Source organism: Nicotiana tabacum, chromosome 7 (assembly GCF_000715075.1).
Source record: "Nicotiana tabacum cultivar K326 chromosome 7, ASM71507v2, whole genome shotgun sequence".
Taxonomy (NCBI): Eukaryota; Viridiplantae; Streptophyta; class Magnoliopsida; order Solanales; family Solanaceae; genus Nicotiana; species Nicotiana tabacum.
The window spans coordinates 39,136,842-39,163,449 of NC_134086.1; the positions used below are offsets into that span (position 1 = coordinate 39,136,842).

A 26,608-nucleotide genomic window follows, 5' to 3' on the forward strand; every position below is an offset into this window, starting at 1 on the left:
TATGTTGAGCTTCATGAAGAAGAAACTCATAAAGTCTGGTCGTTTGATGTCCAGCCGCTGCCCATTTTGGATATGGAAATCGAAGAAAATCCAAGAGTCAAGTCCAGGTCCTTCGTTTTTTGCTCCTCGAGGAAGATGACCAAGATCAGCATGTAAAACGGCGGATCCTCTAATCTCTCGAGTGTCTCCCTCTTTTTGTGTACATAGGTCTAGGTTAGAATTATAGGTGGGGAAATGGGGCGGGTCAGAGGGTTATTTGGATCAAGTCTTGTTTTTCCTTGGGCTTGGTAAGGAGATGGGCTAGTTTAAGTGAAGAATGGGTATTGAAAGATTTGGGTTCACTCATTACATGGCTCAATTTCGAATTTAAGACCAAGCTTTTCAATTTCCTTTTCTTTTTTGTTTTCTTTTCTTTCTTTAATTAATTAAAATCCTAAATCAATCTATCTTTATAGAGATTAAAATTCTTTATTTATTTTTAACATTAAAACAAATAATTAACTTCAAACTAAAGAAAAATGCTAATTTTAAAGACTAAAAGATAAATATGTAAAAATGACAATTTTTAGGATTTTTTTATGATTTAAAAATGTTAAAAATGCATGAAATGCAAATAAACAAAGAAAAATTCTTAAAATTGATAAAAATTATTTTTGGTCTATTTTTTAGGAGTTATTTTCATGTAGGGCAAAAATCACGTGCTCACACCCGTCTATCCCCAATATGACATCAAAATCAACCATATCCAAAAGTAACAAATCTACACGATTCTAAAGACCCCCATTCACAACTACACATGAACGATGGACATGATCTACCATAATAGAATCACCCACCAGTGTAGACACATATACAGGAGCACTCAAGGAATCACTAGGCATGACCAGATACGATGCAAAATAAGATGACACATAGGAGTACGTAGATCCTGGATCAAATAGAACTGAAGTATCTCTACTACAAACCAAAACAGTACATGTGATAACTATATCGGAAGCCTCAGCCTCAGGCTTGGTTGGAAGAGCATAACATCGGGGCTGGGCCCCACCACTCTGAACTACATCTCTGGGACGGCCTGCTGCAGGCTGGCCTCCACCTCTAGTGGCCTGACCTCCACCTCTAGCACCTCTACCTCCACCTCTAGCTGGCTGAGTAGGCTGCGGAACACTCAGTGCCTGAACCATGGCACGGGAACCCTGATGCTGAGAGCTGCTCGATGCTCGAGGGTAAAATCTAGCAATATTCCCCATATCACCACAAGTATAACAAGCCCTTGGCTGCTGAGACTGCTGACCCTGACGACTTGAATGACCACCCCAAAAACTCTGGAGCAGCGATGCACTAATAGGAGCTGGCGGTGCACTGTAGGACTGTTGATCAGAATACTACATATGAGAACCACGACCACCTGAGGCACCGTGGTAAACCTGAAGTGCTGACTGAAAAGGCCTAGGAGGATGGCCTCTACCATACAAATCCTTGCCTCCAGACGAGGCACCACTGAATCTGTCTGAATGACGAGGCCTCTTATCAGACCCCTAACCACCCCCTGTGATAGAACCATCTCAACTCTCCTGGCCATATTGGCCGCATCCTGAAAGGAAATCTCGCTCCCTGTCTCCTTAGCCATTTGAAGTCGAATAGGTTGAACGAGTCCCTCAATGAACCTCCTCACTCTCTCTCTCAGTGGGAAGTATAAGAAGAGCATGTCGGGCCAAATCAATAAACCTGGTCTCGTACTGAGTAACAGTCATAGAACCCTGCCGGAGACGCTCAAACTGCCTCCGATAGATCTCTCTCTGAGTGACAGGAAGAAACTTCTCCAGAAATAGCTGAGAAAACTGATCCCAAGTCAAAGCTGGTGACCCAACTGGTCTAGCCAAACAATAATATCTCCACCAAGTCTTGCCAGATCCAGATAAGCAAAAAGTAGCAAAGTAGACCTCATTGGTCTCTACTATCCCCATGTTCCTAAGAACCTCATGACAGTTATCTAAATAATCCTAGGGATCCTCAGAAGATGCACCACTGAAAGTGGTAATGAAGAGCTTGGTGAACCTGTCCAATCTCCACAAGGTATCAACAGACATAGCTGCTCCATCACCGGTCTGAGCTACTACACCCGGCTAAACTGCTCCAACTAGCTGAGCTGCTGGAGTCTGAAACTGGGGAGCCATCTGCTCTGGAGTGCGAGTAGCAGGAGTCTAGGCTCCTCCTACAGCCTGAGAGACGGTCGGTGCTACAGGAAGCAAGCCTACCTAGGTGACACTCTCCATAAGGCCCACTAGACGGACCAGAGCATCCTGGAGTACTGGGGTAGCAATAAACCCCTCTGGGAGTTGAGATGGGCCCACCGGAACTGCTTGGGCCGGAACCTCATCATCAAACTCAACCTGAGGCTCCACCGTTGGTGCTGCTGCTCTAGGCTGAGCTCTGCATCTACCTCGGCCTCTAGCACGACCTTGACCTCGCCCCTTGCCCCTCGTGGGAGCTACTGCTGGGGGCTCGGGCTGCTGATCAGTGGATGAGGAAGCGCGTGTTCTCGCCATCTGCGAAAGAACAGAGTAGAAATTTAATTAGCATCAAGAAACCAAACTGCACGACATGAAGGAATAAATGTAAAGTTTTTCCTAACTCTGTAGCCTCTGGGATAAATACAGGTGTCTCTATACCGATCCCTCATACTCTACTAAGCTTGTCCGTGAATTGTGAGACCTATGTAAACTAGAGCTCTGATACCAACTTGTCACGACCCGGATTTCCCACCCTTGGGAGTCGTGATGGCGCCTATGAGTGAAAGCTAGGCAAGCCGACCATTTGAATTATTTACCTTTTTCCATTTTAATCCTTTAACAATTAATAACCAACATTAGATAAACAGTAGAATTTAATAAGCGGAAGACTGAAACGTAATATTTTAATAAAGATGCCAATACCAATCCATACATAAACTACCGAGAACTGGTGTCACAATTTCACAAAATGACTAGGAATACTACAAATAAAGGTCCGAAAGATTTATTACAACACTGTCTCTGAAATACATAAAAGAAATAGAATGAAAAGGATATGAGGAGACGCTAAGGCCTGCGGACGCCTGCAGGACTACCTCGGATCTCCAAATGGACTGAAGGTAGCAACCCAAAGCTAAGGTCTGTATGCTCTAGTATCGGGATCGGCACACCGTGCAGAGTGTAGTATCAGCACAACCGACCACATGTGCTGGTAAGTGCCTAGCCTAACCTCGGTGAAGTAGTGACGAGGCTAGGACCAGACTACAAATAAACTTGTGTAGTTAAATCATATACATCGGAAATAAAAGCAAAAGTTTACAATTAAAGATAGGGAGGGGAAATCATATTGCGAGGAACAACAAATAGCAACAGAAACCAACGGTTAAATGTAAAGAACATTGTAACTCAATTTTCAATAGAAATCAGGAAAATCAAAGACACGTTCACGACATCACCCTTCGTGCTTTACTCTCGTCCTCACTATAAAATCAATATAAATAGCACGACATCACCCTTCGTGCTTTTACCTCACAAAATTATGGCACGGAATGATCCTTCGTGCATTATCATTCATATAAGGGCACAAAATGGTACATAATCGGCATGGCATCACTCTTCGTGCATTAACACTCTCTCACAAAATCATACACGGCATCACCCTTCGTGCTTTAATACTCTCTCACTAATACAATAAACGGCATCACCCTTCGTGTTTTAACACTCTTCCTCACCCAAACAACAATCACAAGCAATAAGGGCAAGGAAATCACAATAAAATCCCGGTAAGGGAACAATAGTACAACAATCAAATCCCGGCAAGGGAGATAGCATTAAAAGCAACAACATCCCGACAAGGGAGACAATATAATAATCCTCTTCTCTTTTTCACATTTACTTCACAATTTGAGTTAATGCTCTATGAGGTTCAATTGTCAATTATACTTTCACAAATCATTTTACAACTTGAGCCAATGCTCTTCAATGTCCAAATACCACTATTACTTCTACAAGCCTTGCTCAACGATAGAAATCACATAAGGCATGAACAATACAAACGGAGTCATATTAATCATAGCATAAGACTCACGGGCATGCTTAATACCAACGTATAGATACTCGTCACTATGCCTATACATTGTACTCAACAATTAACACATAGAAAATAGGACACAACTCCTAATCCCTCAAGCTAAGGTTAGACCAAATACTTACCTCGATGCCACGAACACAATTCAAGCCTCAACTACCGCTTTACCTCTTGATTCCACCGCCAATTCGCTCGTATCTAGCCACAAGTTACTTAACTATATCAATAAATGCTAAATGAATCAATTCCAATGCATGAAAATAGGTTTTCTAAAGTTTTTCCCAAAAAGTCAAAAATCGACGCCGGGCCCACATGGTCAAAACCCGAGGTTCGAATCAAAACCCGATTACACATTCACCCACGAACCCAAATATATAATTTGTTTTAAAATCGGACCTCAAATCGAGGTCCAAACCCCCAAAATTTGAAAAACCTAAGTTCTACCCAAAACACCCTATTTCCCCCATGAAAACCTTTGATTTTGAGTTGAAATCGTGTGAAAAGATGTTAAAGATTAATGAAAATGAGTTAGAAATGACTTACAATCAATTTGGAAGAGTACCTGTCCTTGAAAAATCGCCCAAAAGTGTTTAGGTTTTTAAAAGTGTTGAAAAATGGCTGAAATGTGTCTAAGTTATGATTTAGCAGGTTGCTGACCTCGCAAATGCGAAGGATATGTCGCATTTGCCACATCACATTTGCGATACATAGGTCGCATTTGCAACCTTTGGCTTTAACAAAAGACTTCACATTTGCGAAGGGTACCTCGCAAATGCGAGATAAAGATGGCCTGGGGTTCTTCGCATTTGCGACCAAAACCTCACATTTGCGAACCCTGCTTTCATCGCATTTGCGATGCCTGATCTCGCAAATGCGAGATCAGAGGTCTGCTACAAACCTGCAACACACCAGCAATTCTCCTAAGTCCAATTTCACTCCGTGGCCTATCCAAAACTCACCCGAACCCTCGAGGCTCCAAACCAAACATGCACACTAACCTAAAAACATCATACAGACTTGCTTGTGCAATCAACTCGTCAAAATAACATCAACAACTATGAATTTAGCATCAAAATCTCAAGAACTTTCAAAGTTTCAAATTTTACAACTAAGGTTCCGAAACACGTCATATGACCTCCGTTTCTTACCAAATTTTATAGGTTCAACTTAAATCACATATAAGACTTGTACCGGGCTCTGAAATCAAAATACGGAACCGATACCATCAAATTCAAACATATTTTATTTCCAAAAAACTCATATATATTCCAGAAAATAATTTTCTTTAAAAAATTATTTCTCGGGCTTCGGATCTCGGAATTCGATTCTGGGCATACACCCAAGTCCCATATTTTCCTACGGACTCCTCGGGACCGTCAAATCACGGGTCTGGGTCCGTTTACCCAAAATATTGACCGAAGTCAACTTAAATTTATTTTAAAAGCAAAATTTATCATTTTCACAGATTTTCACATTATGGCTTTCCGAATACGCGCCCGGATTGGGCACAAAAATCGAGGTGAGACAGAAGGAGGTTTTTAAAACCTTGAAACACATAATTTATTTCTAAAACAAGTGATGGCCTTTTGGGTCATCACATTCTCTAAAAGAAAAAGAAAAAGAAATTTAAGTTTTTGATTTGCTTTACTTGACAAATCTTTGTTGATAAGAATAATATTCATAAAATATTCTTCATAGAAGTCCTTATAAATTATAATAAGACATTCAAGGACTTTTATGAGCAAGGTTTCTTTTTTTATTGAGCTAGCTAAATAAAATCAACATTCGTTATCTTCACACGTTTATATATTTTTCGTTAATTTTTTATTTTATATGTCAAATATATTATTTAATAATATTTATGTATTTTATAAAAAAAGTGTATTAATTGATACAGGGTACACATATATATATATATATAAACTTGTTACTCTAATAACTAGGATGTTACTCCTAATTCCCATATTAGTAAGGTAGAATCTTATACTGAAAATAAAAAGTGTTGCCCAAATCCATCGATATTAGTGAGAGTGCTAGGATTGAGGATGTCATAACAAACACAACAAAGAAACTTAACATGAATTGCATGTGATGTTCCTTATGTTTGACTGTTTGTTACGTTGCTTTCTCTCGAATTATGCATGCGATGCAAACACCCCCTACGTCACTGTTCACTATGCCATCAATATATAGCAACTTTTCCTTAAAACAACGTAACTCTCTCAACAATCCCACATCTGTTCTGTCGAGTTTGAGATTGTAAGTTCATAGCAAAATGAGCTCAAAGAGTAGAAGTACCATTGAGGTTGGAGCTGATGGAGTTGCTGTTATCACCATTGTTAACCCTCCTGTCAATTCTCTTTCCTTAGATGGTATGTTAATAACTTCATACATCTCTCTTTTTTCCTTTCGGCATTTTTCGTCATTGTTTCAACATTTAACTATATATCATGGGTTCGAGCCATAGAATCAGCCAATAATACTTGCATGCATTAGGATATAGCCTATCTACACCACACCTTTTGGGATGCGGCCCTTCTATGGTCCCCGAATGGATACATAATGCGTTGTGCATCGGCTGCCCTGCCCTGCGCCAGAAGTTTCAACATTATTTCCTAATATTAAATATATTGGAAACTTTTACATTTTAAATATATTTAATTTGTAGTTATAAAGAATATTATTTTCCCCTGCATGAGGTGGGATGATTTTATTCTTAAAAATCTGAACTTTCTTATCATGGTTTCTTGTATTGAGTTTCTCATAGTTAGCAACATTTGATGGTATTTGTTTTATGAAAGCATCCTTTTTTCTCTTCGTTTTAAAGGAAAGAAAGAGAAAAAGTAGTACAGTAGCTGTTAAATTTTACAAATTTAAAGCTCAATACGTGAACCCCACTCTTTGATTTTCATTGTACTGCAATTTTTTAAAAAAAGTTTTGTACAGCTTGGAAGAGAAATTACAGGAAGGCTTAAGGAGAGATGATGTGAAGGCAATTGTTGTGATAGGTATATTTGATGAAATCACATTCATTTATAAATGTACATATCATCCCAAATGGGTGAGATATTAGGTTGAATACTTATATATCTTGACAGGTTATCAAGGAAATTTCTCGGGTGGTTTCCATATCTCTTCCTTTGCTGACTTGCAACAAGGAAAAGGTAAACATTCTTGCAGTCTGAATATATATGCCAGCAGAGGCAAAATGAGAATCTAAAGTTTACGGGTTGAAATTTTAGTTCTTTTAAGTTATTGAGTTTTAATTTAATAATCTTTATATATTAGTAAATGAATTTCTTAAGACAAATATAAAGTTTGAGCCAAAGTTAATGAACCCGTATTTTACAGACTAACTCCGCCTTGCATACCGCTACAGCGCTAGCCTATAGGTAAAATATTACTCCCTCCGGTCCACAATAAGTGACCATTTTACCTTTTTATTTTGGTCCAAAATAAGTATCTATTTACATATTCAAGAAGGAATTAATTTTCTTTTTCCAAAATTTGACCTTATTTACATATTCCAATGTGTCAGGGTAACAATGAATTAAGGTTAATTTAGTGCTACATCTTTTTTTCTCTAGGAGTTCGTATTTTCTTAATGGGTGTGCTAAAGGTAAAATGGTCACTTATTGTGTGGATCGAAGGGATCGAGTAGGTTTTAGAGGTATATAACATATATTGAATACTCTAATTTATTGGGAAATCTTTTTTACTTCTTTTAAGTTTAAACACCCTTAAAAAAAATTCCGATTTCCTTAGCTAATTTCAGTCTGCCAAATATTACAGTTGCCCAACCAAAACCTGGTTATGTATCAGTTGATATTCTCACCGACACTGTGGAAGGTATGCCTTTTGCTTTATCTTTCACCTTTGAAACTCTTAAGTTGAATGCAATTTTAGGGTGGAAAGTCATTTTCCATAAAAATGTTTTCTATGAGTAAGTCAATCTTTTGGTGTTTTCGTATGACAAAAGGCATTTTCTAGGAAAATTATTTTTCATCAAAATATGGAAAACCACTTCCCTCATGATGTACGGCTAGAAGTCATTTTCCTTAAGACTATTTTTATTTTAAACATCATATTACTTGCTCCAACTAAAAACTATACATTATTATCAATCATTAATGCTCAAAAGTTTGATCAAAATACTCTTTAATTTAATAATATTATCATTGATCTTTATTTATTTTTTAACAAAAATATCCACTCACCAACCAAACATAGAATAATATGAAAAATAACTTCCATCATACCAACACATCCTAAAACATCATCCGATTAGAAAAAGAGATTCTTCCAACTTCGCCTTCAACGGTGAACTTGTAGGTTATTGCAGAGCTCCTTCTACACTTAACTATCAGCAAAGTTGATCAATGCAGTTTAAATTGTTAACTTAATGTTACTTGTCTTTGATGTTATAAGCTGCGCGAAAACCTTTTGTGGCAGCCATTGATGGTCATGCTTTAGGTGGAGGACTAGAAATTGCAATGGTACGTAAATGTTAAATTACATCTTTAATTCTCTGCAGAAGTTGCTGATGAATCCGTTTGCTAACTTTTTTTTGTGCTTGAATCAGTGTTGTCATGCACGGATTTCCACTCCGAATGCACAACTTGGATTGCCAGAACTTCACCTTGGTATAATTCCTGGATTTGGAGGTATATAGTGCTTCGCATCTCTTCTTTACATTATGCTTATCAGTATATTTTTACCTATTACAGCAGATCATTTATTATTTTCTCGGTGATCAAATCAGACTTCTTATAAAAAATTACTTATTGTTGCTGGTTACTTAAACTTGATAGGGTAAGAATTTTTTTTACGTTGTCAGTTCACCTAAGTTATAAAACTTGTATCAGAGGTTTTATTTTTCTATCCGTATTATATTTGGCTCGGTTGGATGCTTTATCTGTTTCGATCCCGCCCATATCCGACCCGGCTCGCCCGTTTGCCACATCTATCAATAAGTTACCTGTGTATTTTGATATATAGTACATGACCACTGACCATGTAGCATAGGTATGGACACAATGTCGCATTTGATATTGATGCCAAACGAAGAAACAAATTCTTCTAAAGAATCAAGGAATCGAATGAAATCAAAGGAATGGAATCCATTGCAGTTTTGCAACAGAGTTATGGGCCATACTTTTCCATGTTTAAATCGTCCTGTAGGACATTTCATGGAAAATTGAATAATTAGAAAGTTGCACTCCTGAAGGAAGAAGAAGTTTCCTCTTTGTAAGTTTTGATCGATTAGGAGAGAAAATACTCCATCCTTCCCAAACAGAACGGAAGAGTTAGAAAACGAGCTAGTATCAATCATCTAATCTTTAGTGTGAATTCAGATACATTTATTTTCTTAGTTTTTCAAAATGAAATTACATTAATTTTTTATAGCAAAAGAATGTTTAGGTAATGTAAACAAGTTGTAGCAAAAGGAAAAAAGTTACTTGACTCTAAAACAAAGTGATAGTGTCATATGAAATTGGACACAAAAAGTAGTAGATTGGAGATGGAATGGAATCCGTTGCAGTTTTGCAACAGAGTTATGGGCCATACTTTTTGATTCACTTAAACTTTTGGTGTAACAAATATTATTCTATGTTGTATTAACAACTGGTTGAATTTTGTGGAAGTGTGCTGTAAATCCTTACAGTATGTAATAATGTCTAACACTAGCCCAATGGAGTATTATATAATTAAATGGATATATTACTCCTAAAAATTGCATGGAATCTTGTTGTAATGCAATATTTCAGGTACTCAAAGACTTCCACGCCTTGTTGGACTTGCTAAGTGAGATAAACAGAGTTTCTTTGAACGTCTATCTCTAATTATCTCCATGCCAAGAATTTTCTTTGCCTCGCCAAAATCCTTCATCTCAAACTCCTTCTTCAGTTGAATCTTCAACTTATCAATTTCTTCCGAATTCTTGGAAGCTATCAACATATCATCAACATATAGGAGAAGATATATAAAGGGACCATCTTTAAGCCTGCGCAAATACACACAATGATTGTATTTGCTTCTCTTGTACCCTTGCTGCAACATAAACTTGTCAAATCGTTTGTACCATTGTCTAGAAGATTGTTTCAAACCGTACAACGATTTTTCAAGTTTGCACACCATATTTTCTTTTCCAGCAACTTTGAATCCTTCTGGCTGAGTCATGTAGATTTCCTCCTCCAAGTTTCCATGTAAAAACGCAGTTTTTACATCCATCTGAACTAGTTCCAAATTCAATTGTGCTACCAAAGCCAACATAATTCTAATGGAGGAATGTTTTACAACTGGAGAAAACACTTCATTGTAATCAATTCCCTCCTTTTGAGCATATCCTTTGGCCACCAATCTTGCTTTGTAGCGAACATCTACTTGGTTAGGAAATCCTTCCTTCTTTGCAAATACCCATTTGCACCCAATTGCTTTCTTTCCCTTCGGGAGATTGGCCAATCTCCATGTATGATTCTGATGAAGGGACTGTATTTCATCATTCATGGCAATCCTCCACTTATCTTCTTCTGAACTTTGGACAGCGTCTTTATAAGTTGTAGGAACATCATCAGCTACAATTGAGGTTGCACAAGCAACCGTCTCTATGAGACGAACGGGTTTCGTTATTGTTCTTTTTGGCCTGCTGGTTGCTATTGATTCAAGTTGTTGTTGAGGTTCCTGAGTTGGAATCTCCTCTACTGGCTCTCCTTCCAGAGGGTAATCTTCATTTGTTTCCTCCTCTGCTTCTTGTGTAGGAAAAATAAATTTTCCCTCAAACTCCACCTGCTTAGAAGCACCTTTATTTTGTTTGGTATCTTCTGTTACCTTATTTACCATAGCAGATTCATCAAAGGTAACATCCCTGCTGAATATTACTTTCTTTGTTAGAGGACACCATAAGCGATATCCTTTGACTCCAGAAGTAATTCCCATAAAAATAACCTTCTTTGCCCTTGGATCCAATTTTGACTCTATCACATGATAATATGCAGTTGAGCCAAACACGTGCAAAGAGTCATAATCTACAGCAGGCTTTCCATACCATTTTTCAAATGGTGTATTGCCATCAATAGCAGCAGATGGTAGACGATTAATGAGGTGGCATGCATATGTAATTGCCTCAGCCAAAAATTCTTTGCCCAAGCCAGCATTGGACAACATACACCGTACCTTCTCCAGCAAGGTCCGGTTCATACGTTCAGCCACTCCATTCTGTTGTGGTGTATGTCTGACAGTGAAGTGTCGGACGATGCCATCATTTTGACAGACCTTATTGAAATGATCATTTTTGTATTCACCTCCATTGTCTGTGCGAATACACTTGATCCTCTTGCCTGTTTGATTCTCCACCATCGTCTTCCATTTGAGAAAAATTCCCAACACTTCATCTTTGCTCTTCATTGTATACACCCATACTCTTCGGGAAAAATCATCAACAAAGGTTACAAAATAGTGCTTCCCACCCAATGAAGGTGTTTTGGAAGGACCCCAAACATCAGAGTGTACATAATCCAAAATGCCTTTAGTATTATGGATCGCTGTACCAAATTTAACCCTTGTCTGTTTCCCTTTAACACAATGCTCACAAAACTCCAAGTTGCAAGCCTTGACTCCTTTTAACAATCCTTGATCTGATAAAGTTTTCAAGGATTTTCCTCCAGCATGTCCCAAGCGCATGTGTCATAGCTTGGTTGCTTCTGCCTCTTTGTCGTCACTGGATGTCACTGTCGTTGTCCCAATAATTGTACTGCCACGATAGCGGTACATATTATTATTCTTCCGATTAACCTTCATTACCACTAGTGCACCGGAGCATACTCTCATCACTCCATTTTCTGCAATGATTTTGAACCCTTTTGATTCTAGGGCTCCTACAGAGATGAGATTCTTCTTCAAATCCGGTACAAATCGAACATTTGTTAATGTTCTGATCATTCCATCATGGTTCCTTAATCGTATTGAACCAATGCCATATGAGGTAAGAGGGCTGTTATCCGCTGTGTGGACGACTCCATATTCTCCTTCTTGAAATTCCACGAACCAGTCCCTATTGGGACACATATGATAGCTACAAGCTGAGTCCATCAACCATATGTTTGATGATGTTGATGACTCTGTTGTAACTAATGAGAAGTCTGAATCATCACAATCAGCTACATTTGAATCCATAATGGCCTTTCCATTGTTATGTTTGGCCTTATTCTTCAACTTCGGACAGTCTTTCTTCCAGTGCCCTTTTTCTCGACAAAAGGCACATTCATCTTTGTTGGGTCTGGATCTTGACTTGGATCTTCCCTTCTTTGTCCTCGTTTGACTTTGAGGACGACCCCTCACAAATAGTGTTTCTCCTTCTCCGCCCTTCTGTTTTTCTCGCTTTCTTTGTTCATAGCTGTACAAAGCCGAACAAACTTCTCTGAGAGAAACTTCGTCATTTCCATGGAGTAGAGTAGTTTCAAGATGCTCGTACTCATCAGGAAGTGACGCCAACAACATCAAGGCCAAGTCACCATCATCATAAGTTGTATCCATATTTTGCAAATCTGTGACCAACTTATTGAAACTGGTGATATGTTCATTCATCGTGGTACCAGGAACATAGGTGAAGTGAAACAGTCTCTTCTTCATGTACAATTTATTTTGACTATTTTTCTTCAAAAATTTATCCTCCAGTGTTTTCCATAATTTACTTGCAGAAGTTTCCTTTGTGTATGGATATTTCTGCTCTCTAGCAAGGAAGGATCGAATGGTACCGCAAGCAACACGATTGATAATTCTCCAATCTTCTTCTCCAATAGCATCTGGTCTCTTTTCTTCAATAGCAAGATCTAGCCCTTGTTGAAAAAGGACATCTAAGACCTCGCCTTGCCACATCCCAAAATGTCCGGACCCGTCAAATATTTCTACCGCAAATTTCGCATTTGACACAATTCTTGTCATAAGCGAAGATGCCAATGATGACGTATTGTTGACACTTGATGTAGATTCTTCTTGTTTATTGTCTCCCATCTTTGACACAAATATTATTTAATAGCTGACGACACAAATCAAGATTATTTCCTTTTTGGTGTGGAAGATCAGACTAAGCTGCAACCACAGAGCATACTAAGACAGAATCTTTACACAGTTACCAAGATAAATCTTTTCTAATGTGGAAGATCAGACTATGCTGCAACCACAGAGCATACTAAGACAGTACCTTGGCTCTGATACCAATTGTTGCGGAAGCCAAATGTATATAGTGTGAATAAGTCACAACTACTATATCAAAAATTATGACAGCCACCAAATAATAAATAAGACAATAAAACAACAATAAAAGGAACACCAGAATTTACGAGATGAGAAGATACACTAGAACCACGGGATTCGAGGGTGCCTAACACCTTCCTTCAGGTCAACAGAATTCCTTACTTAGAATTTCTGGTTCGCAGACTTCATTTGGAAAAGTCGAAAATTTCCTCGATTTGGGATTCAAGATAAACCGGTGACTTGGGACACCAAAAGCCAAACCTTTCCCAAGTGGCGACTCTGAATTAAATAAATAATCCCATTTCGAATATTGTCACTTAAATTGGAAAAACTCCCTCGCGCATTTAACCCTTCGGGGCGGGCGCGCAAAAAGGAGGTGTGACAGCTCTGGCGACTCTGCTGGGGAATATTAACCCAGAACCACTGGTTCAGGACTAAGCCAGTTAGTACTCCACTTGCTTCCCATTTTAAGCTAAGTACTATTATGTCGCCAATGGATGAAGCTGAACGAGAGTATATGTCAAAGGTACCATACGCAAATGCTGTTGGTAGCTTGATGTATGCAATGGTTTGCACAAGGCCTGACATTTCACAAGCTGTTGGAATTATTAGCAGATATATGCACAATCCAGGGAAGGAGCATTGGCAAGCTGTGAAGTGGATTCTACGGTATATTCATAATACTGTAGATGTCGGGTTAGTTTTTGAGCAGGAATACAATCAGTCTGTAGTTGGATATTGTGACTCAGATTTTGCGGGTGATCTGGACAAACGAAGATCAACTACTGGTTATGTGTTTACTTTTGCAAAAGCACCAGTTAGTTGGAAGTCTACTTTGCAGTCAACAGTTGCTTTGTCTACAACAGAGGCAGAGTACATGGCTATTACAGAGGCTGTGAAGGAGGCAATTTGGCTTCAAGGATTGCTAAAGGAGCTTGGTGTTGAACAAAAAGGTATCACAATTTTTTGTGATAGTCAAAGTGCTATTCAATTAGCGAAGAACCAAGTTTATCATGCAAGGACGAAGCATATTGATGTTCGGTATCATTTCGTACGAGAAATCATAGAAGAAGGAGGAGTCACAGTGAAGAAAATTCATACTACGGAGAATCCTGCTGATATGCTAACTAAGGTGGTGACTGCGATCAAGTTTCAACATTGTTTGGATTTGGTCAACATTGTTGAACACTGAAGATTGAAGATGAAGACACAACCAAAATTTGTTATTGAGAGAGAATTGAAAATGTGGAATTTTGCCAAGGTGGAGATTTGTTGAAGTTTGGCAAAATGCCAAAGTCCCACATTGGTTGGGAGTTAAGTTTGGGGGGGATTTTTCCCCTATAAAAGAAGGCCTAATGTTTAGGATTGAAATACACCTCTCATTTGCCTTCTCATCTGTTTAAGGCATTTGTATCTTCTCTCTTTAGTATTATTTCACTTGTATTTTGGAGTGGAATAAAATATTGGTTGTGTCTGAGGAGTAGGCAAAATTAGCCGAACCTCGTAAATTCTGGTGTTCCTTTTATTGTTGTTTTATTGTCTTATTTATTATTTGGTGGCTGTCATAATTTTTGGTATAGTAATTGTGACTTATTCACACTATATACATTTGGCTTCCGCAACACTAAGTCCCTAGAAATGTTGCTAGTAAGATGCAAATTCACCTCCAGATTACAGTGTCTTTACACACAGATTAAGAAAAATAAACTGTTTCTAACACCATTTTCTCTCATACATCTATGCAGACAGCAAAACTTGCTAAAGGGGAGGAAGCTCTTGATCTTGGCCTAGTTGATGCTATAGTTTCACCTAACCAATTATTGGAAACTGCTCGTAAATGGGCACTCGATATTTGGGAGCGCAAAAGACCTTGGATTCCCACTCTTAACAGAAATGACAAGGTAGAGTCTGTTAGTGATGCAAAGGATATTCTAAAGTTTGCTAGAGCTCAAGCCATCAAACAGGCTCCAAATCTTTATCATCCTTTAGCCTACATAGATGTTATTGAAGAGGGCGTAGTGTCCGGTCCACGTGCTGGACTTATGAAGGTTCAATTCTGGATCCGCCTCTATTTTTAAACTATAAATTCCGTTGTCACAATGTGAACACAACTCTGCTATTACAGGAGTATGAAACATTCGAAGTTCTTCTTCGTTCAGACACTTGTAAGGCCTTAGTCCACATTTTCTTTGCTCGTCGTGGAACGACTAAGGTGATCGAAATTAAATTATTTTAGAGAGATACAGTCATATCTCTCTATAACAACATCTTTATATAATAGCTACTCCTATTTATTATAAAAGCCAAGTTTTTTTGTGGAACCAATATTTATGCTATGTTATAATATATGTTCTCTATAACAGCACTTTGCTATAACAGGAAAAAAATCCGGAACAAGTGAGGTTGTTACAGAGAGGTTTGACTGTGATTACAAGATGTTGTATTATAAACCTACTGATTTTCTCTCTTGACACAAACAGGTTCCAGGGGTGACTGATCTGGGATTAGTGCCACGACACGTTAAGAAAGTTGCGATTGTTGGAGGTGGATTAATGGGTTCTGGAATTGCAACTGCATTTCTTCTTAGTAATTATGCTGTGATCTTAAAAGAAGTTAATGACAAATTTCTGGAGGCTGGGATTGATAGAGTAAAAGGTAAAAAGGTCATTCTTTTGCTGTCATACTACTTTTAACTTATTACACTTGATATGATTATGTGACTAATACATTATTTAATCACTCAGCAAATCTGCAACGCCACGTTAAAAGGAAAATTGAGTGAAGAGAAGTTTGAAAAAGCTCTCTCCCTACTCAAGGGTACTCTTGATTATGAAAGCTTTAAAGATGTTGACATGGTCATTGAGTCTATATTCTCAGTTTTGTAAATCATCTATTTTTTCTAACTCTTATCTAACTTATAGTCGCTTTCTTTTAATATGCGTAATAGGCTGTCACTGAAGACGTACCTTTAAAGCAACAAATATTTATTGATCTAGAGAAGTTTTGCCCTCCACATTGTATACTTGCTAGTAATACCTCTACAATTGACTTGAATTTGATTGGAGAAAGGACCAAATCTCAAGATCGTATTATTGGAGCTCACTTTTTCAGGTGATTTCTGTTGGAAATGTTATATTCAGTAACAGTTTTCTTGTACTTTCCTCATTTGTTCTATTTATTGATTATTATTGTAATCTGGTGCAGTCCGGCTCATGTGATCCCACTTCTGGAAATTGTTCGCGCTCAACAGACATCTCCACAAGTAATAGTAGACTTGCTTGATGTTGGAAAGAAGATAAAGAAAACCCCTGTAGTAGTAAGGAATTGCACTGGTTTTGCTGTCAACAGAATGTTCTTCCCTTATACCCAAGCTGCTCTTTTGCTTGTTGAACATGGAACTGATATGTATTGCATTGATAGAGCTTTTACTAAATTTGGAATGCATATGGGTCCCTTCAGGTAAAACATAGATATGCCTAAATCAGTCGAAAGACATTCTTAAACATAAATATGGTGTGAAACATGATGTCCGCATGATTTTCCTCAAAAGATCTCATACCACTGACATGATCCCTTCAACTTAACTTATCAACTTCCAATGTGTGATTGTTGTTCGCACACCCCACAATGACCTGATTTAGTATTTTGATTTCCTACACGCAGACTGTGTGATCTTATTGGAATTGGTGTTGCAATGGCTACTGAAGCTCAGTTTATATTGAATATGCCCGATAGAACTTACAAGTCAATGCTTATTCCACTCATGCAACAAGATAAAAGATTAGGTACAAATTCGCTCTTTTGAGATCTTAGGAATGTTGCAAATGTTAGTTTGAAGTGTCTATCAATAAGCACTATACTTAAGAGATCATAGTGTTAAGGGATACAGTAGATATGCCCTAGATCCAATATCATATTTGATGATTTGAACATATTTTTTATCAACGTTATTTGATATAAAATATATGGCATTTGATATTCTTTTATCATTATTATTAATTGTTTGATTAATTTGATAAGGTCCTTGATTAAATTTTGAGATTTATCATTGTGATAGAGATCATGATAATGAGAGCAAAGTCTCTTACAATTTAATCTAAATTTGTTCTTGATCGTAGGATTATTAACTTGGACATTAGTGATCCGGTTAGATCAATATTTATGTGATCGTCTTTATGGGATAAAGATTAGTTGATCTCATTAACTAAATTACATAGATAGATGATGCATATAGAGATATGATCATTGAACCGACTCATTGGATAATTCCTAATGGTTAGAATTACCATAAACTGTCAATAGGATATTCTCTTGAAGAATGTGATGTAACAGTTTCCTTTGACCTGATATCGTCATAGTAAGACAAGTTATTTATTGTGCTTTGATACCAGACATTTATGGCCCTTGGGCGATAGTTGAAAGGATATTGGGTATGATTAAATACTTGTAGAATTAGTGATGGATCAAGATGGAATCTGTCAACTCTTGGTAATGAGTTTAAGCTCCATGTTGTCATGAATTATAAACGACCAAATTAAGACCTTGACCAGGGTAATTGAATGAAAGAAGAAAAGAGTTTCTTAGGTCATTCAATGGTCGATTATATTTGACATGAACACATAGTTGGTCGCCTTTTAGGATTTGACAGTTGAACCATATCCTAAGGTGATCCAGAGCTATAAGGACAGAAGGAATTACTACATTATTCTTCTACTGGTTCTTGAGAGTAAATTGTATACTTCATGATATCCGGTCGTTAAGGAGTATTGCTAGACGTCACCCTTGATTAGTATATTGATGTGGTCAATTTACTACTGGTTTAGTATTGAACCTATGGGGTCGCACACTAACGAGTGTTCTGATCTTTGCTAAAGGATTAATTATTTTGGTGTTTGATAATTATATTAGAGAATTTAATTAGTCAAATAAATTAAAATATTAGTCCAAATGAAATATTATTATATTCTTTGCTAGCACAGAGGATATAATAAATATTGTAAACAAATTGAAGTTTTCTATTTGGAATAGAAAATTAAATTATATCTCTTGGTTGAATTATATATATGTGATATATATAATATAAATTAATATTGATTTATATAAAGGTTATATATATAATATAATAATAAATTCATCCTTACCAATTTGGAATTGGAGATGAAAGTCCACAAAGACATACACGTAATTCCCATCAGGAATAGGATATACATGATTGTCATTCGAAACCCTTTGTGGTTTTTAATTTGGAATTGGATTTATGGAATGTCCATAAAACACCTTCGGCAGTCACGTTTTCCAAAAAAACGTGATTTGATTTTTCCATACATAAGAATAAACTTTACCCCAAATAAATGATTACCTCAACCAAATAGGAAAAGGGTTTGTAGGTGATGCTATATAAAGGGTAATGGAGAAAATTTGCCATATTATTATTATTAATTCTTGAGAAGAAAAACACTTTGTGAAAGTGAGAGTACAATACAAAGCCAAGAGAGAAAATACAATTATGTTTCTTGTTCTTCTAACATTGAGTTGAGATTTTTGAGAAAAATTTCAATACAATATTTTTCGTTCAATTTGTTCGCGGGTTTCATTGATCAAAGAGTTGATAGCAAAGATCGGTCTCGTTGTGGATACGCATAGAGTCTTCGCGCTATCGAAGAATTTTTGAAACGAGACTCTCTTCACCAGGTACGTTTTAGATCCGATCTTTGACATGTAAATAAATTTTAAACACGAAAAGATCTACCTAGAATTATTATTGTATTTCGCTGCGTTTTACCAACACCTATACGCAATCCATCACATAACCCCTCCGAATTGAAGTTTGACACACTTATTGTAGGTGAAACGACTCAGAGAGGGTTCTATATATACGATGAAAGATGCAAAGCCAAGCCTGATCCAGAAATTAAGAAATACATTGAGAAGGCAAGAGATATTTCTGGTGTCAGTACTGATACTAAGGTTTCTCTTTCTCCTCTTAATTTGTCTTCTCCCTCTATTGATATTTAAAAGTACTAGTAATTGGAATCATTCCTGTTTTACTCTGCCAGCTCTTACACTTAAGTGTTTTGGACTTGAATCAGCTGGAAAAACTCTCGGACAAGGATATCGTCGAAATGATATCATTCCCTGTAGTTAATGAAGCATGCAGATTACTTGCTGAAGGCATTGCTGTCAAAGCTGCTGATCTTGACATTGCTTCTGTTATGGGCACATCTGTTATGTTCTGATTTGCCAAACAAGTGCACGTGTTTACCGCAATTAAGCAGAAGCCATAATTTGTTATTACTTCATCCGTCTTAAAATGCTTGTTATTTTATCTTTATAAAGGAAAAAAAAAAGTCTGGTATACTAAGCTCCTGTTATACGCGGGGTTCGGGGAAGGATCGAACCACAATAATTTTTTATCCGTATATATATAAACTGTCAAATTAAATTCATACACAGATGAATTAATCATTTGAATCGACATTGGATAGCTAATAATTAATTTTATACAAGAACTATTATACGAGGTGAACCCTTTTCGCGTAATGAAGAAAATTTAATGAAGATAATCCCAGAATAATATGACAAACATTTAAGAATAGAGTGTATCTCATGCTTGTCTTGTGACTATATGTTTATAACTCAAAGGACAGCTCGGTGCACAGGGCAATCCGGTGCCACACAGGATCCGAGGAAGGGTCGCACCCCAATGGATGTGATGTAGACAGTCCACCCTAATGCGAGCAATAATGATTGTTTTCACTGCTCGAACCTATGACCTATAGGTCACACGGAAACCTATAGCAAATTATTACGGGATTTAGATTATATACATGATGTAATGAAATTTTATGCTATCACATTATCTTAATCATCATAAGCAGATTACTTTTTGTATCATTTAGGTTGGTAGTCAATGTTACTATAAACAGTTTATTACCTATAATTGGCTTTTGAGATCTAACGCAATTTCTTTTATCTATAAAAATTTCATAAATTAGATCAATTATAAGACTACATATTCTTTGTGGAGACAAAGGTACATAATAAAAAAAAAAAAAAAAAAAAAAAAAATTATGGGTGTGTTTGGTAGGAAGTTTTTCAATTTTTCCATATTTGGTTGACTTAAATGTTTTGAAAATCATTTTCCTTATGAATTCATTTTCCTCCAAACGAAGGAAAATATTTTTCTTATCAAGAGAGTGGAAAATGTTTTCCAAAACTTCTTCTCAACCTTCTCACCCTCACCAACCCACCCCACCCCCTCTTCAAAAAAGACTTTTTTTTTCAATTTCAATTTTTTCGTTACCACCCACCCTACTACCCTCCACCCCACCGCACCCCCGAACCTGCTCCCCCTCGCACCCCTGCCCCCTCCCCCCTCCCGAAAAAAAATATTTTTTAAATGTATTTTTCAGTTTTAATTTTTTTATTTATCAGTTTAAAGGTTCAAAATTTTACAAGTTCCAAAATTATGAGTTCGGATGTTCATGTGTTTGGAAGTTTACCGGTTTAAAAATTATAAAGTTTACGGGTTCGAAATTCTGTAGTTTTGAAAGTTTAGCGGTTCGAAAATTTATGAAATTTGTGGGTTCGAAAGGTTGTTGGTTTGAAAGTTTATAGCTTCATATTTATTATATCTAAATTATTTATAAATATTCTTGAGAAGTTATTTTCCTTAATTTGTATATCAAATAGAAAAAAATGAATAAAATTACTACTTATTTTTCACAAAACACAAAAAACATTTTCGGTTATACCAAACACACCCTATAAGTACAATTACAAAGATTGCTATACCTTTGGGCTTTGGTTAGCGCACCCCCATAATTACAGTGAAGAACTTGCCGGTGAAGAAAAAGGAGGACAAGAGGATAGTGCACTGTGATGCAGCCACGTCTTGGTAGTGCACGGGTAAAGTTAATAAAAAAATATAATCAAGTAGAAAACTGATGCTTTAATCATTACTTATTAATTAAAAGCTGTTCTAAACACTGTCTTCGGAATATAGTGTTAAAGCATTCCCACAAACGAGCTGATAATATAATTGTTTTTTCGACAGAAAATTAGAGTACAACAGGATATTAGATTTTTATTTTTTTGGGAAAACTTCTCAAGAATTTTAATTAAAAACCTCATTTTCCCCATAAAACAATCCTTTTGAAATTTCTTTCCTCTTTTACCATTAGCGTTTAACGAAATTGCTGCAAGGAATCTTTTCGAGATAACGCATATATTGGTCGATTAAACAAGGAAAAAGCTACTCTCGAACATATATTTAAAGAGAAATAGTAAAATAATAAAAGGTGAAAAGACAAAAATCATTGGAAGTAGGAAGAAGGATCCATTCATGGAGGCGTGTAACGTGGAGCCGTGACAAACACTAGCACCCGGCGTATGTTAGAAAATGCTGTCTTTTGCTTTATGAGCTTCACCACGGTAATCTGAGTTACACTAAATATCACACAAAATTCTATTTTAATGTAATAATTAATGTTTTGACGCTCCAACTCAATATCATTTCTTATATTATTTTGATGTGCGAATGCTGTTACATTTTGACGTAATACTATTCATCAATACAATTACTATACATTTTAATTTTGGTGTATAATTTTTATAAATTAATTTTCACATATATTATTTTATATAAAATTATAAATTAATTATAAGTTATAATTATATAAAAAAATATAACTATCACAAAAATAAAAAGTGCAAATATAAATATAATACATTGTTAATAAATAATACAGTGTTCATTAAATAGCATAAAAATAAATTTAACGAATTAGCGACTGACCTAGATTAAAATTGGAAATACGTTAAATAACATAATAATTTAGAAAATTATAACAATAATTTAATATTCTGGTAGTTCGATTCCAGATCCATCAATATCATTAAAATATTGAGTGTATGGCGTAGAGAATTATTGTGGTTGTAAAAATTTTGCTAAAAATATTGCTCCTCCCGCCTATTATGTTATTCAAGAAAAAGAATATGTTGTGAGTTATTATTTAGCTAATAGTATATATCCAAAATGATTAACTATTATGCAAATTATTTGTGAGTCACGTTTTCAAAAGAAGAAATATTTAGCGATGAAATAAGAATCAATTCGAAAAGATGTTGAACGTACATTCGGAATTTCTCATCCGGAACGACTTGAATCTCAATTAGTTGAATCCTTAAGAGCTACCGAATGGAGAAAAAAGGTGAACACCACAAGAGACAAAACGAAATGCAGCCCCACGTTCAAGGTCAAGAGTCAATTCTTGATTAATGGCCTCAAATCTTTACCCGACCCGACTTGAATCTTTAACCAAAGGATCCTACCCCTAGCTTGATTAATTAAGAAGAGATTATTAGTATAAGAAACATAGGTTTGCGCAAACCCTAGGAGACAAAGATATAGCCACTTTCTAGTGTCAGCAAATATCACTCATTCTGTTTAATTTGCATTATCAAGATGGTCATTTGGAAAAAGCTTCTACTCCTTTTCATAGTGTTCATGTGTGTGAGAACCTTTACCATTTGTACACTGCAGAAGTATAACCATAAAATATAACGAATTAATGGTTAACATTTCCGGCCCGAGTCTATCGGAAACAGTCTCTTTATCCTCACAAGATAAGGGTAAGGTCTGTATACATACTATCCCCAAACCCCACGGTGCGGGATAAGATTGAATATGTTGGTTGATTTCCAGCCTCGAGTAATTACGGTTAAGCATTTTCTTGAAAACTACTTTTAATTGAAAACTAATTGTATACCGAGATGATGGTATAAGTTTAAATGGTCATTAAGCCGGTTTGCCTATGATTTGACTGGGTCGTAGGATGAACATCCTCCTATTTGAACACTTTTCATGCATATATCTTGCCTAGCACATATATTATCTTCAATTTGTTTTGAATTAAAATTATAATTGAGCAAAAACTAAAAGTGCAGTTTGAAACATGAAAACATGAGTAATTGGTAGGTGTAAATATAAAAATGTTAAACATATAGATTGAAAGTGCAGTTTTACAATTATAACTTCACCTTAGATCATATGGTTGTAATGTTTCAATATCATTTTCACTGAAAAGCTCTACCTAAGTATATCTTTCTTTCTCCAATTTTAAAGAGACTACTCGTCCATGTTGAATTATATGTCAAATTTCTATCCCACATCGGTGGGTTAAGGAGTTGGTGGGAAACTTTTTCCTATAAAAGGAGGCTTAATGTTTAGGATTTAAACACACCTCTCATTTGTCTTCTCATCTGTTTAAGGCATTTGTATCTTCTCTCTTTAGTATTATTTCACTTGTATTTTTGGAGTGAAATAAAATATTGGTTGTGTCCGAGGAGTAGACAAAATTAGCCGAACCTCGTAAATTCTGGTGTTCCCTTTATTGTTGCTTTATTGTCTTATTTATTATTTGGTGGCTGTCATAAATTTTTGGTATAGTAGTTGTGACTTATTCACACTATATACATTTGGCTTCCGCAACAATTGGTATCAGAGCCAAGGTACTGTCTAAGTATGCTCAGTGGTTGCAGCATAGTCTGATCTTCCACATCAGAAAAGATTTATCTTGGTAACTGAGTCAAGGTTCTGTCTGAGTATGCTCTGTAGTTGCAGCTTAGTCTGATCTTCTACATCAGAAAGGAAATAATCTTGATTTATGTCGTCAGCTATTAAATAATATTTGTGTCAAATATGGGAGACAATAAACAAGAAGAATCTACATCAAGTGTTAACAATACGTCATCATTGGCATCTTCGCTTATGACAAGAATTGTGTCAAATGCGAATTTTGCGGTAGAAATTTTTGACGGGTCCGGACATTTTGGGATGTGGCAAGGCGAGGTTCTAGATGTCCTTTTTCAACAAGGGCTAGATCTGGCCATTGAAGAAAAGAAACCAGATGTTATTGGAGAAGAAGATTGGAGAATTATCAACCGTGTTGCTTGCGGTACCATTCGATCCTACCTTGCTAGAGAACAGAAATATCCATACACAAAGGAAACTTCTGCAAGTAAATTATGGAAAGCACTGGAGGATAAATTTTTGAAGAAAAACAGTCAAAATAAATTGTACATGAAGAAGAGACTGTTTCACTTCACCTATGTTCCTGGTACCACGATGAATGAACATATCACCAGTTTCAATAAGTTGGTCACAGATTTGCAAAATATGGATACAACTTATGATGATGGTGACTTGGCCTTGATGTTGTTGGCGTCACTTCCTGATGAGTACGAGCACCTTGAAACTACTCTACTCTACTCCATGGAAATGACGAAGTTTCTCTCAGAGAAGTTTGTTCGGCTTTGTACAGCTATGAACAAAGAAAGCGAGAAAAACAGAAGGGCGGAGAAGGAGAAGCACTGTTTGTGAGGGGTCGTCCTCAAAATCAAACGAGGACAAAGAAGGGAAGATCCAAGTCAAGATCTAGACCCAGTAAAGATGAATGTGCCTTTTGTCGAGAAAAAGGGCAATGGAAGAAAGACTGTCCGAAGTTGAAGAATAAGGCCAAATATAATAATGGAAAGGCCATTATGGATTCAAATGTAGCTGATTGTGATGATTCAGACTTCTCATTAGTTACAACAGAGTCATCAACATCATCAGACATATGGTTGATGGACTCGGCTTGTAGCTATCATATGTGTCCCAACAGGGACTGGTTCGTGGATTTTCAAAAAGGAGAATATGGAATCATTCACACAGCGGATAATAGCCCTCTTACCTCATATGGGATTGGTTCAATACGATTAAGGAACCACGATGGAATGATCAGAACATTAACAGATGTTCGATATGTACCAGACTTGAAGAAGAATCTCATCTCTGTGGGAGCCCTTGAATCAAAAGGGTTCAAAATCATTGCAGAAAATGGAGTGATGAGAGTATGCTCAGGTGCACTAGTGGTAATGAAGGCTAATCGGAAGAACAATAATATGTACCGCTACCGTGGTAGTACAGTTATTGGGATAGCAACAGTGACATCCAGTGACGACAAAGAGGCAGAAGCAACCAAGCTATGGCACATGCGCTTGGGACATGCTGGAGGAAAATCCTTGAAAACTCTATCAGATCAAGGATTGTTAAAAGGAGTGAAGGCTTGCAACTTGGAGTTTTGTGAGCATTGTGTTAAAGGGAAACGGACAAGGGTTAAATTTGGTACAGCGATCCATAATACTAAAGACATTTTGGATTATGTACACTCTGATGTTTGGGGTCCTTCCAAAATACCTTCATTGGGTGGGAAGCACTATTTTGTAACCTTTGTTGATGATTTTTCCCGAAGAGTATGGGTGTATACAATGAAGAGCAAAGATTAAGTGTTGGGAATTTTTCTCAAATGGAAGACGATTGTGGAAAATCAAACAGGCAAGAGGATCAAGCGTATTCGCACAGACAATGGAGGTGAATACAAAAATGATCATTTTAATAAGGTCTGTCAAAATGATCATCCGACACTTCACTGTCAGACATACACCACAACAGAATGGAGTGGCAGAACGTATGAACCGGACCTTGTTGGAAAAGGTACGGTGTATATTGTCCAATGCTGGCTTGGGCAAAGAATTTTGGGCTGAGGCAGGTACATATGCATGCCACCTCATTAATCGTTTACCATCTGCTGCTATTGATGGCAAGACACCATTTGAAAAATGGTATGGAAAGCCTGTTGTAGATTATGACTCTTTGCACGTGTTTGGCTCAACTGCGTATTATCATGTGACAGAGTCAAAATTGGATCCAAGGGCAAAAAAGGTTATTTTTATGGGAATTACTTCTGGAGTCAAAGGATATCGCTTATGGTATCCTATGACAAAGAAAGTAATATTCAGTAGGGATGTTACCTTTGATGAATCTGTTATGGTAAATAAGGTAACAGAAGATACCAAACAAAATAAAGGTGCTTCTAAGCAGGTGGAGTTTGAGGGAAAATTTATTTTTCCTACACAAGAAGCAGAGGAGGAAACAAATGAAGATTACCCTCTAGAAGGAGAGCCAGTAGAGGAGATTCCAACTCAGGAACCTCAACAACAACTTGAATCAATAGCAACCAGCAGGCCAAAAAGAACAATAACGAAACCTGTTCGTCTCATAGATACGATTGCTTGTGCAACCTCAATTGTAGCTGATGATGTTCCTACCACTTATAAAGACGCTGTCCAAAGTTCAGAAGAAGATAAGTGGAGGATTGCCTTGAATGATGAAATACAGTCCCTTCATCAGAATCATACATGGAGATTGGCC

General features: G+C 36.8%; 1 protein-coding gene across 1 annotated transcript; it reads left to right on the forward strand.

Annotated features, from left to right (window-relative positions):
* The first annotated feature begins 6,376 nt into the window (after window positions 1-6,376).
* Window positions 6,377-19,589, forward strand: LOC107766180 (glyoxysomal fatty acid beta-oxidation multifunctional protein MFP-a-like). Its single transcript, XM_016584923.2, has 15 exons — window positions 6,377-6,473; window positions 7,038-7,109; window positions 7,200-7,265; window positions 7,894-7,950; window positions 8,530-8,597; window positions 8,684-8,765; window positions 15,103-15,401; window positions 15,479-15,565; window positions 15,834-16,016; window positions 16,098-16,208; window positions 16,301-16,464; window positions 16,558-16,812; window positions 17,017-17,138; window positions 19,199-19,320; window positions 19,410-19,589. The coding sequence occupies exons 1-15, from the start codon at window positions 6,377-6,379 to the stop codon at window positions 19,587-19,589; spliced, it is 1,965 nt and encodes a 654-aa protein (XP_016440409.2).
* Window positions 19,590-26,608: the final 7,019 nt, after the last annotated feature.

Bases quoted from the DNA above. Each gene is read 5' to 3' on its own strand.
- LOC107766180 (XM_016584923.2), top strand. From the start codon at position 6,377: ATGAGCTCAAAGAGTAGAAGTACCATTGAGGTTGGAGCTGATGGAGTT. The intron at 6,474-7,037 runs GTATGTTAATAA...TTTTAAAAAAAG, and splicing joins CAATTCTCTTTCCTTAGATG to TTTTGTACAGCTTGGAAGAG. The intron at 15,566-15,833 runs GTGATCGAAATT...TGACACAAACAG, and splicing joins CTCGTCGTGGAACGACTAAG to GTTCCAGGGGTGACTGATCT.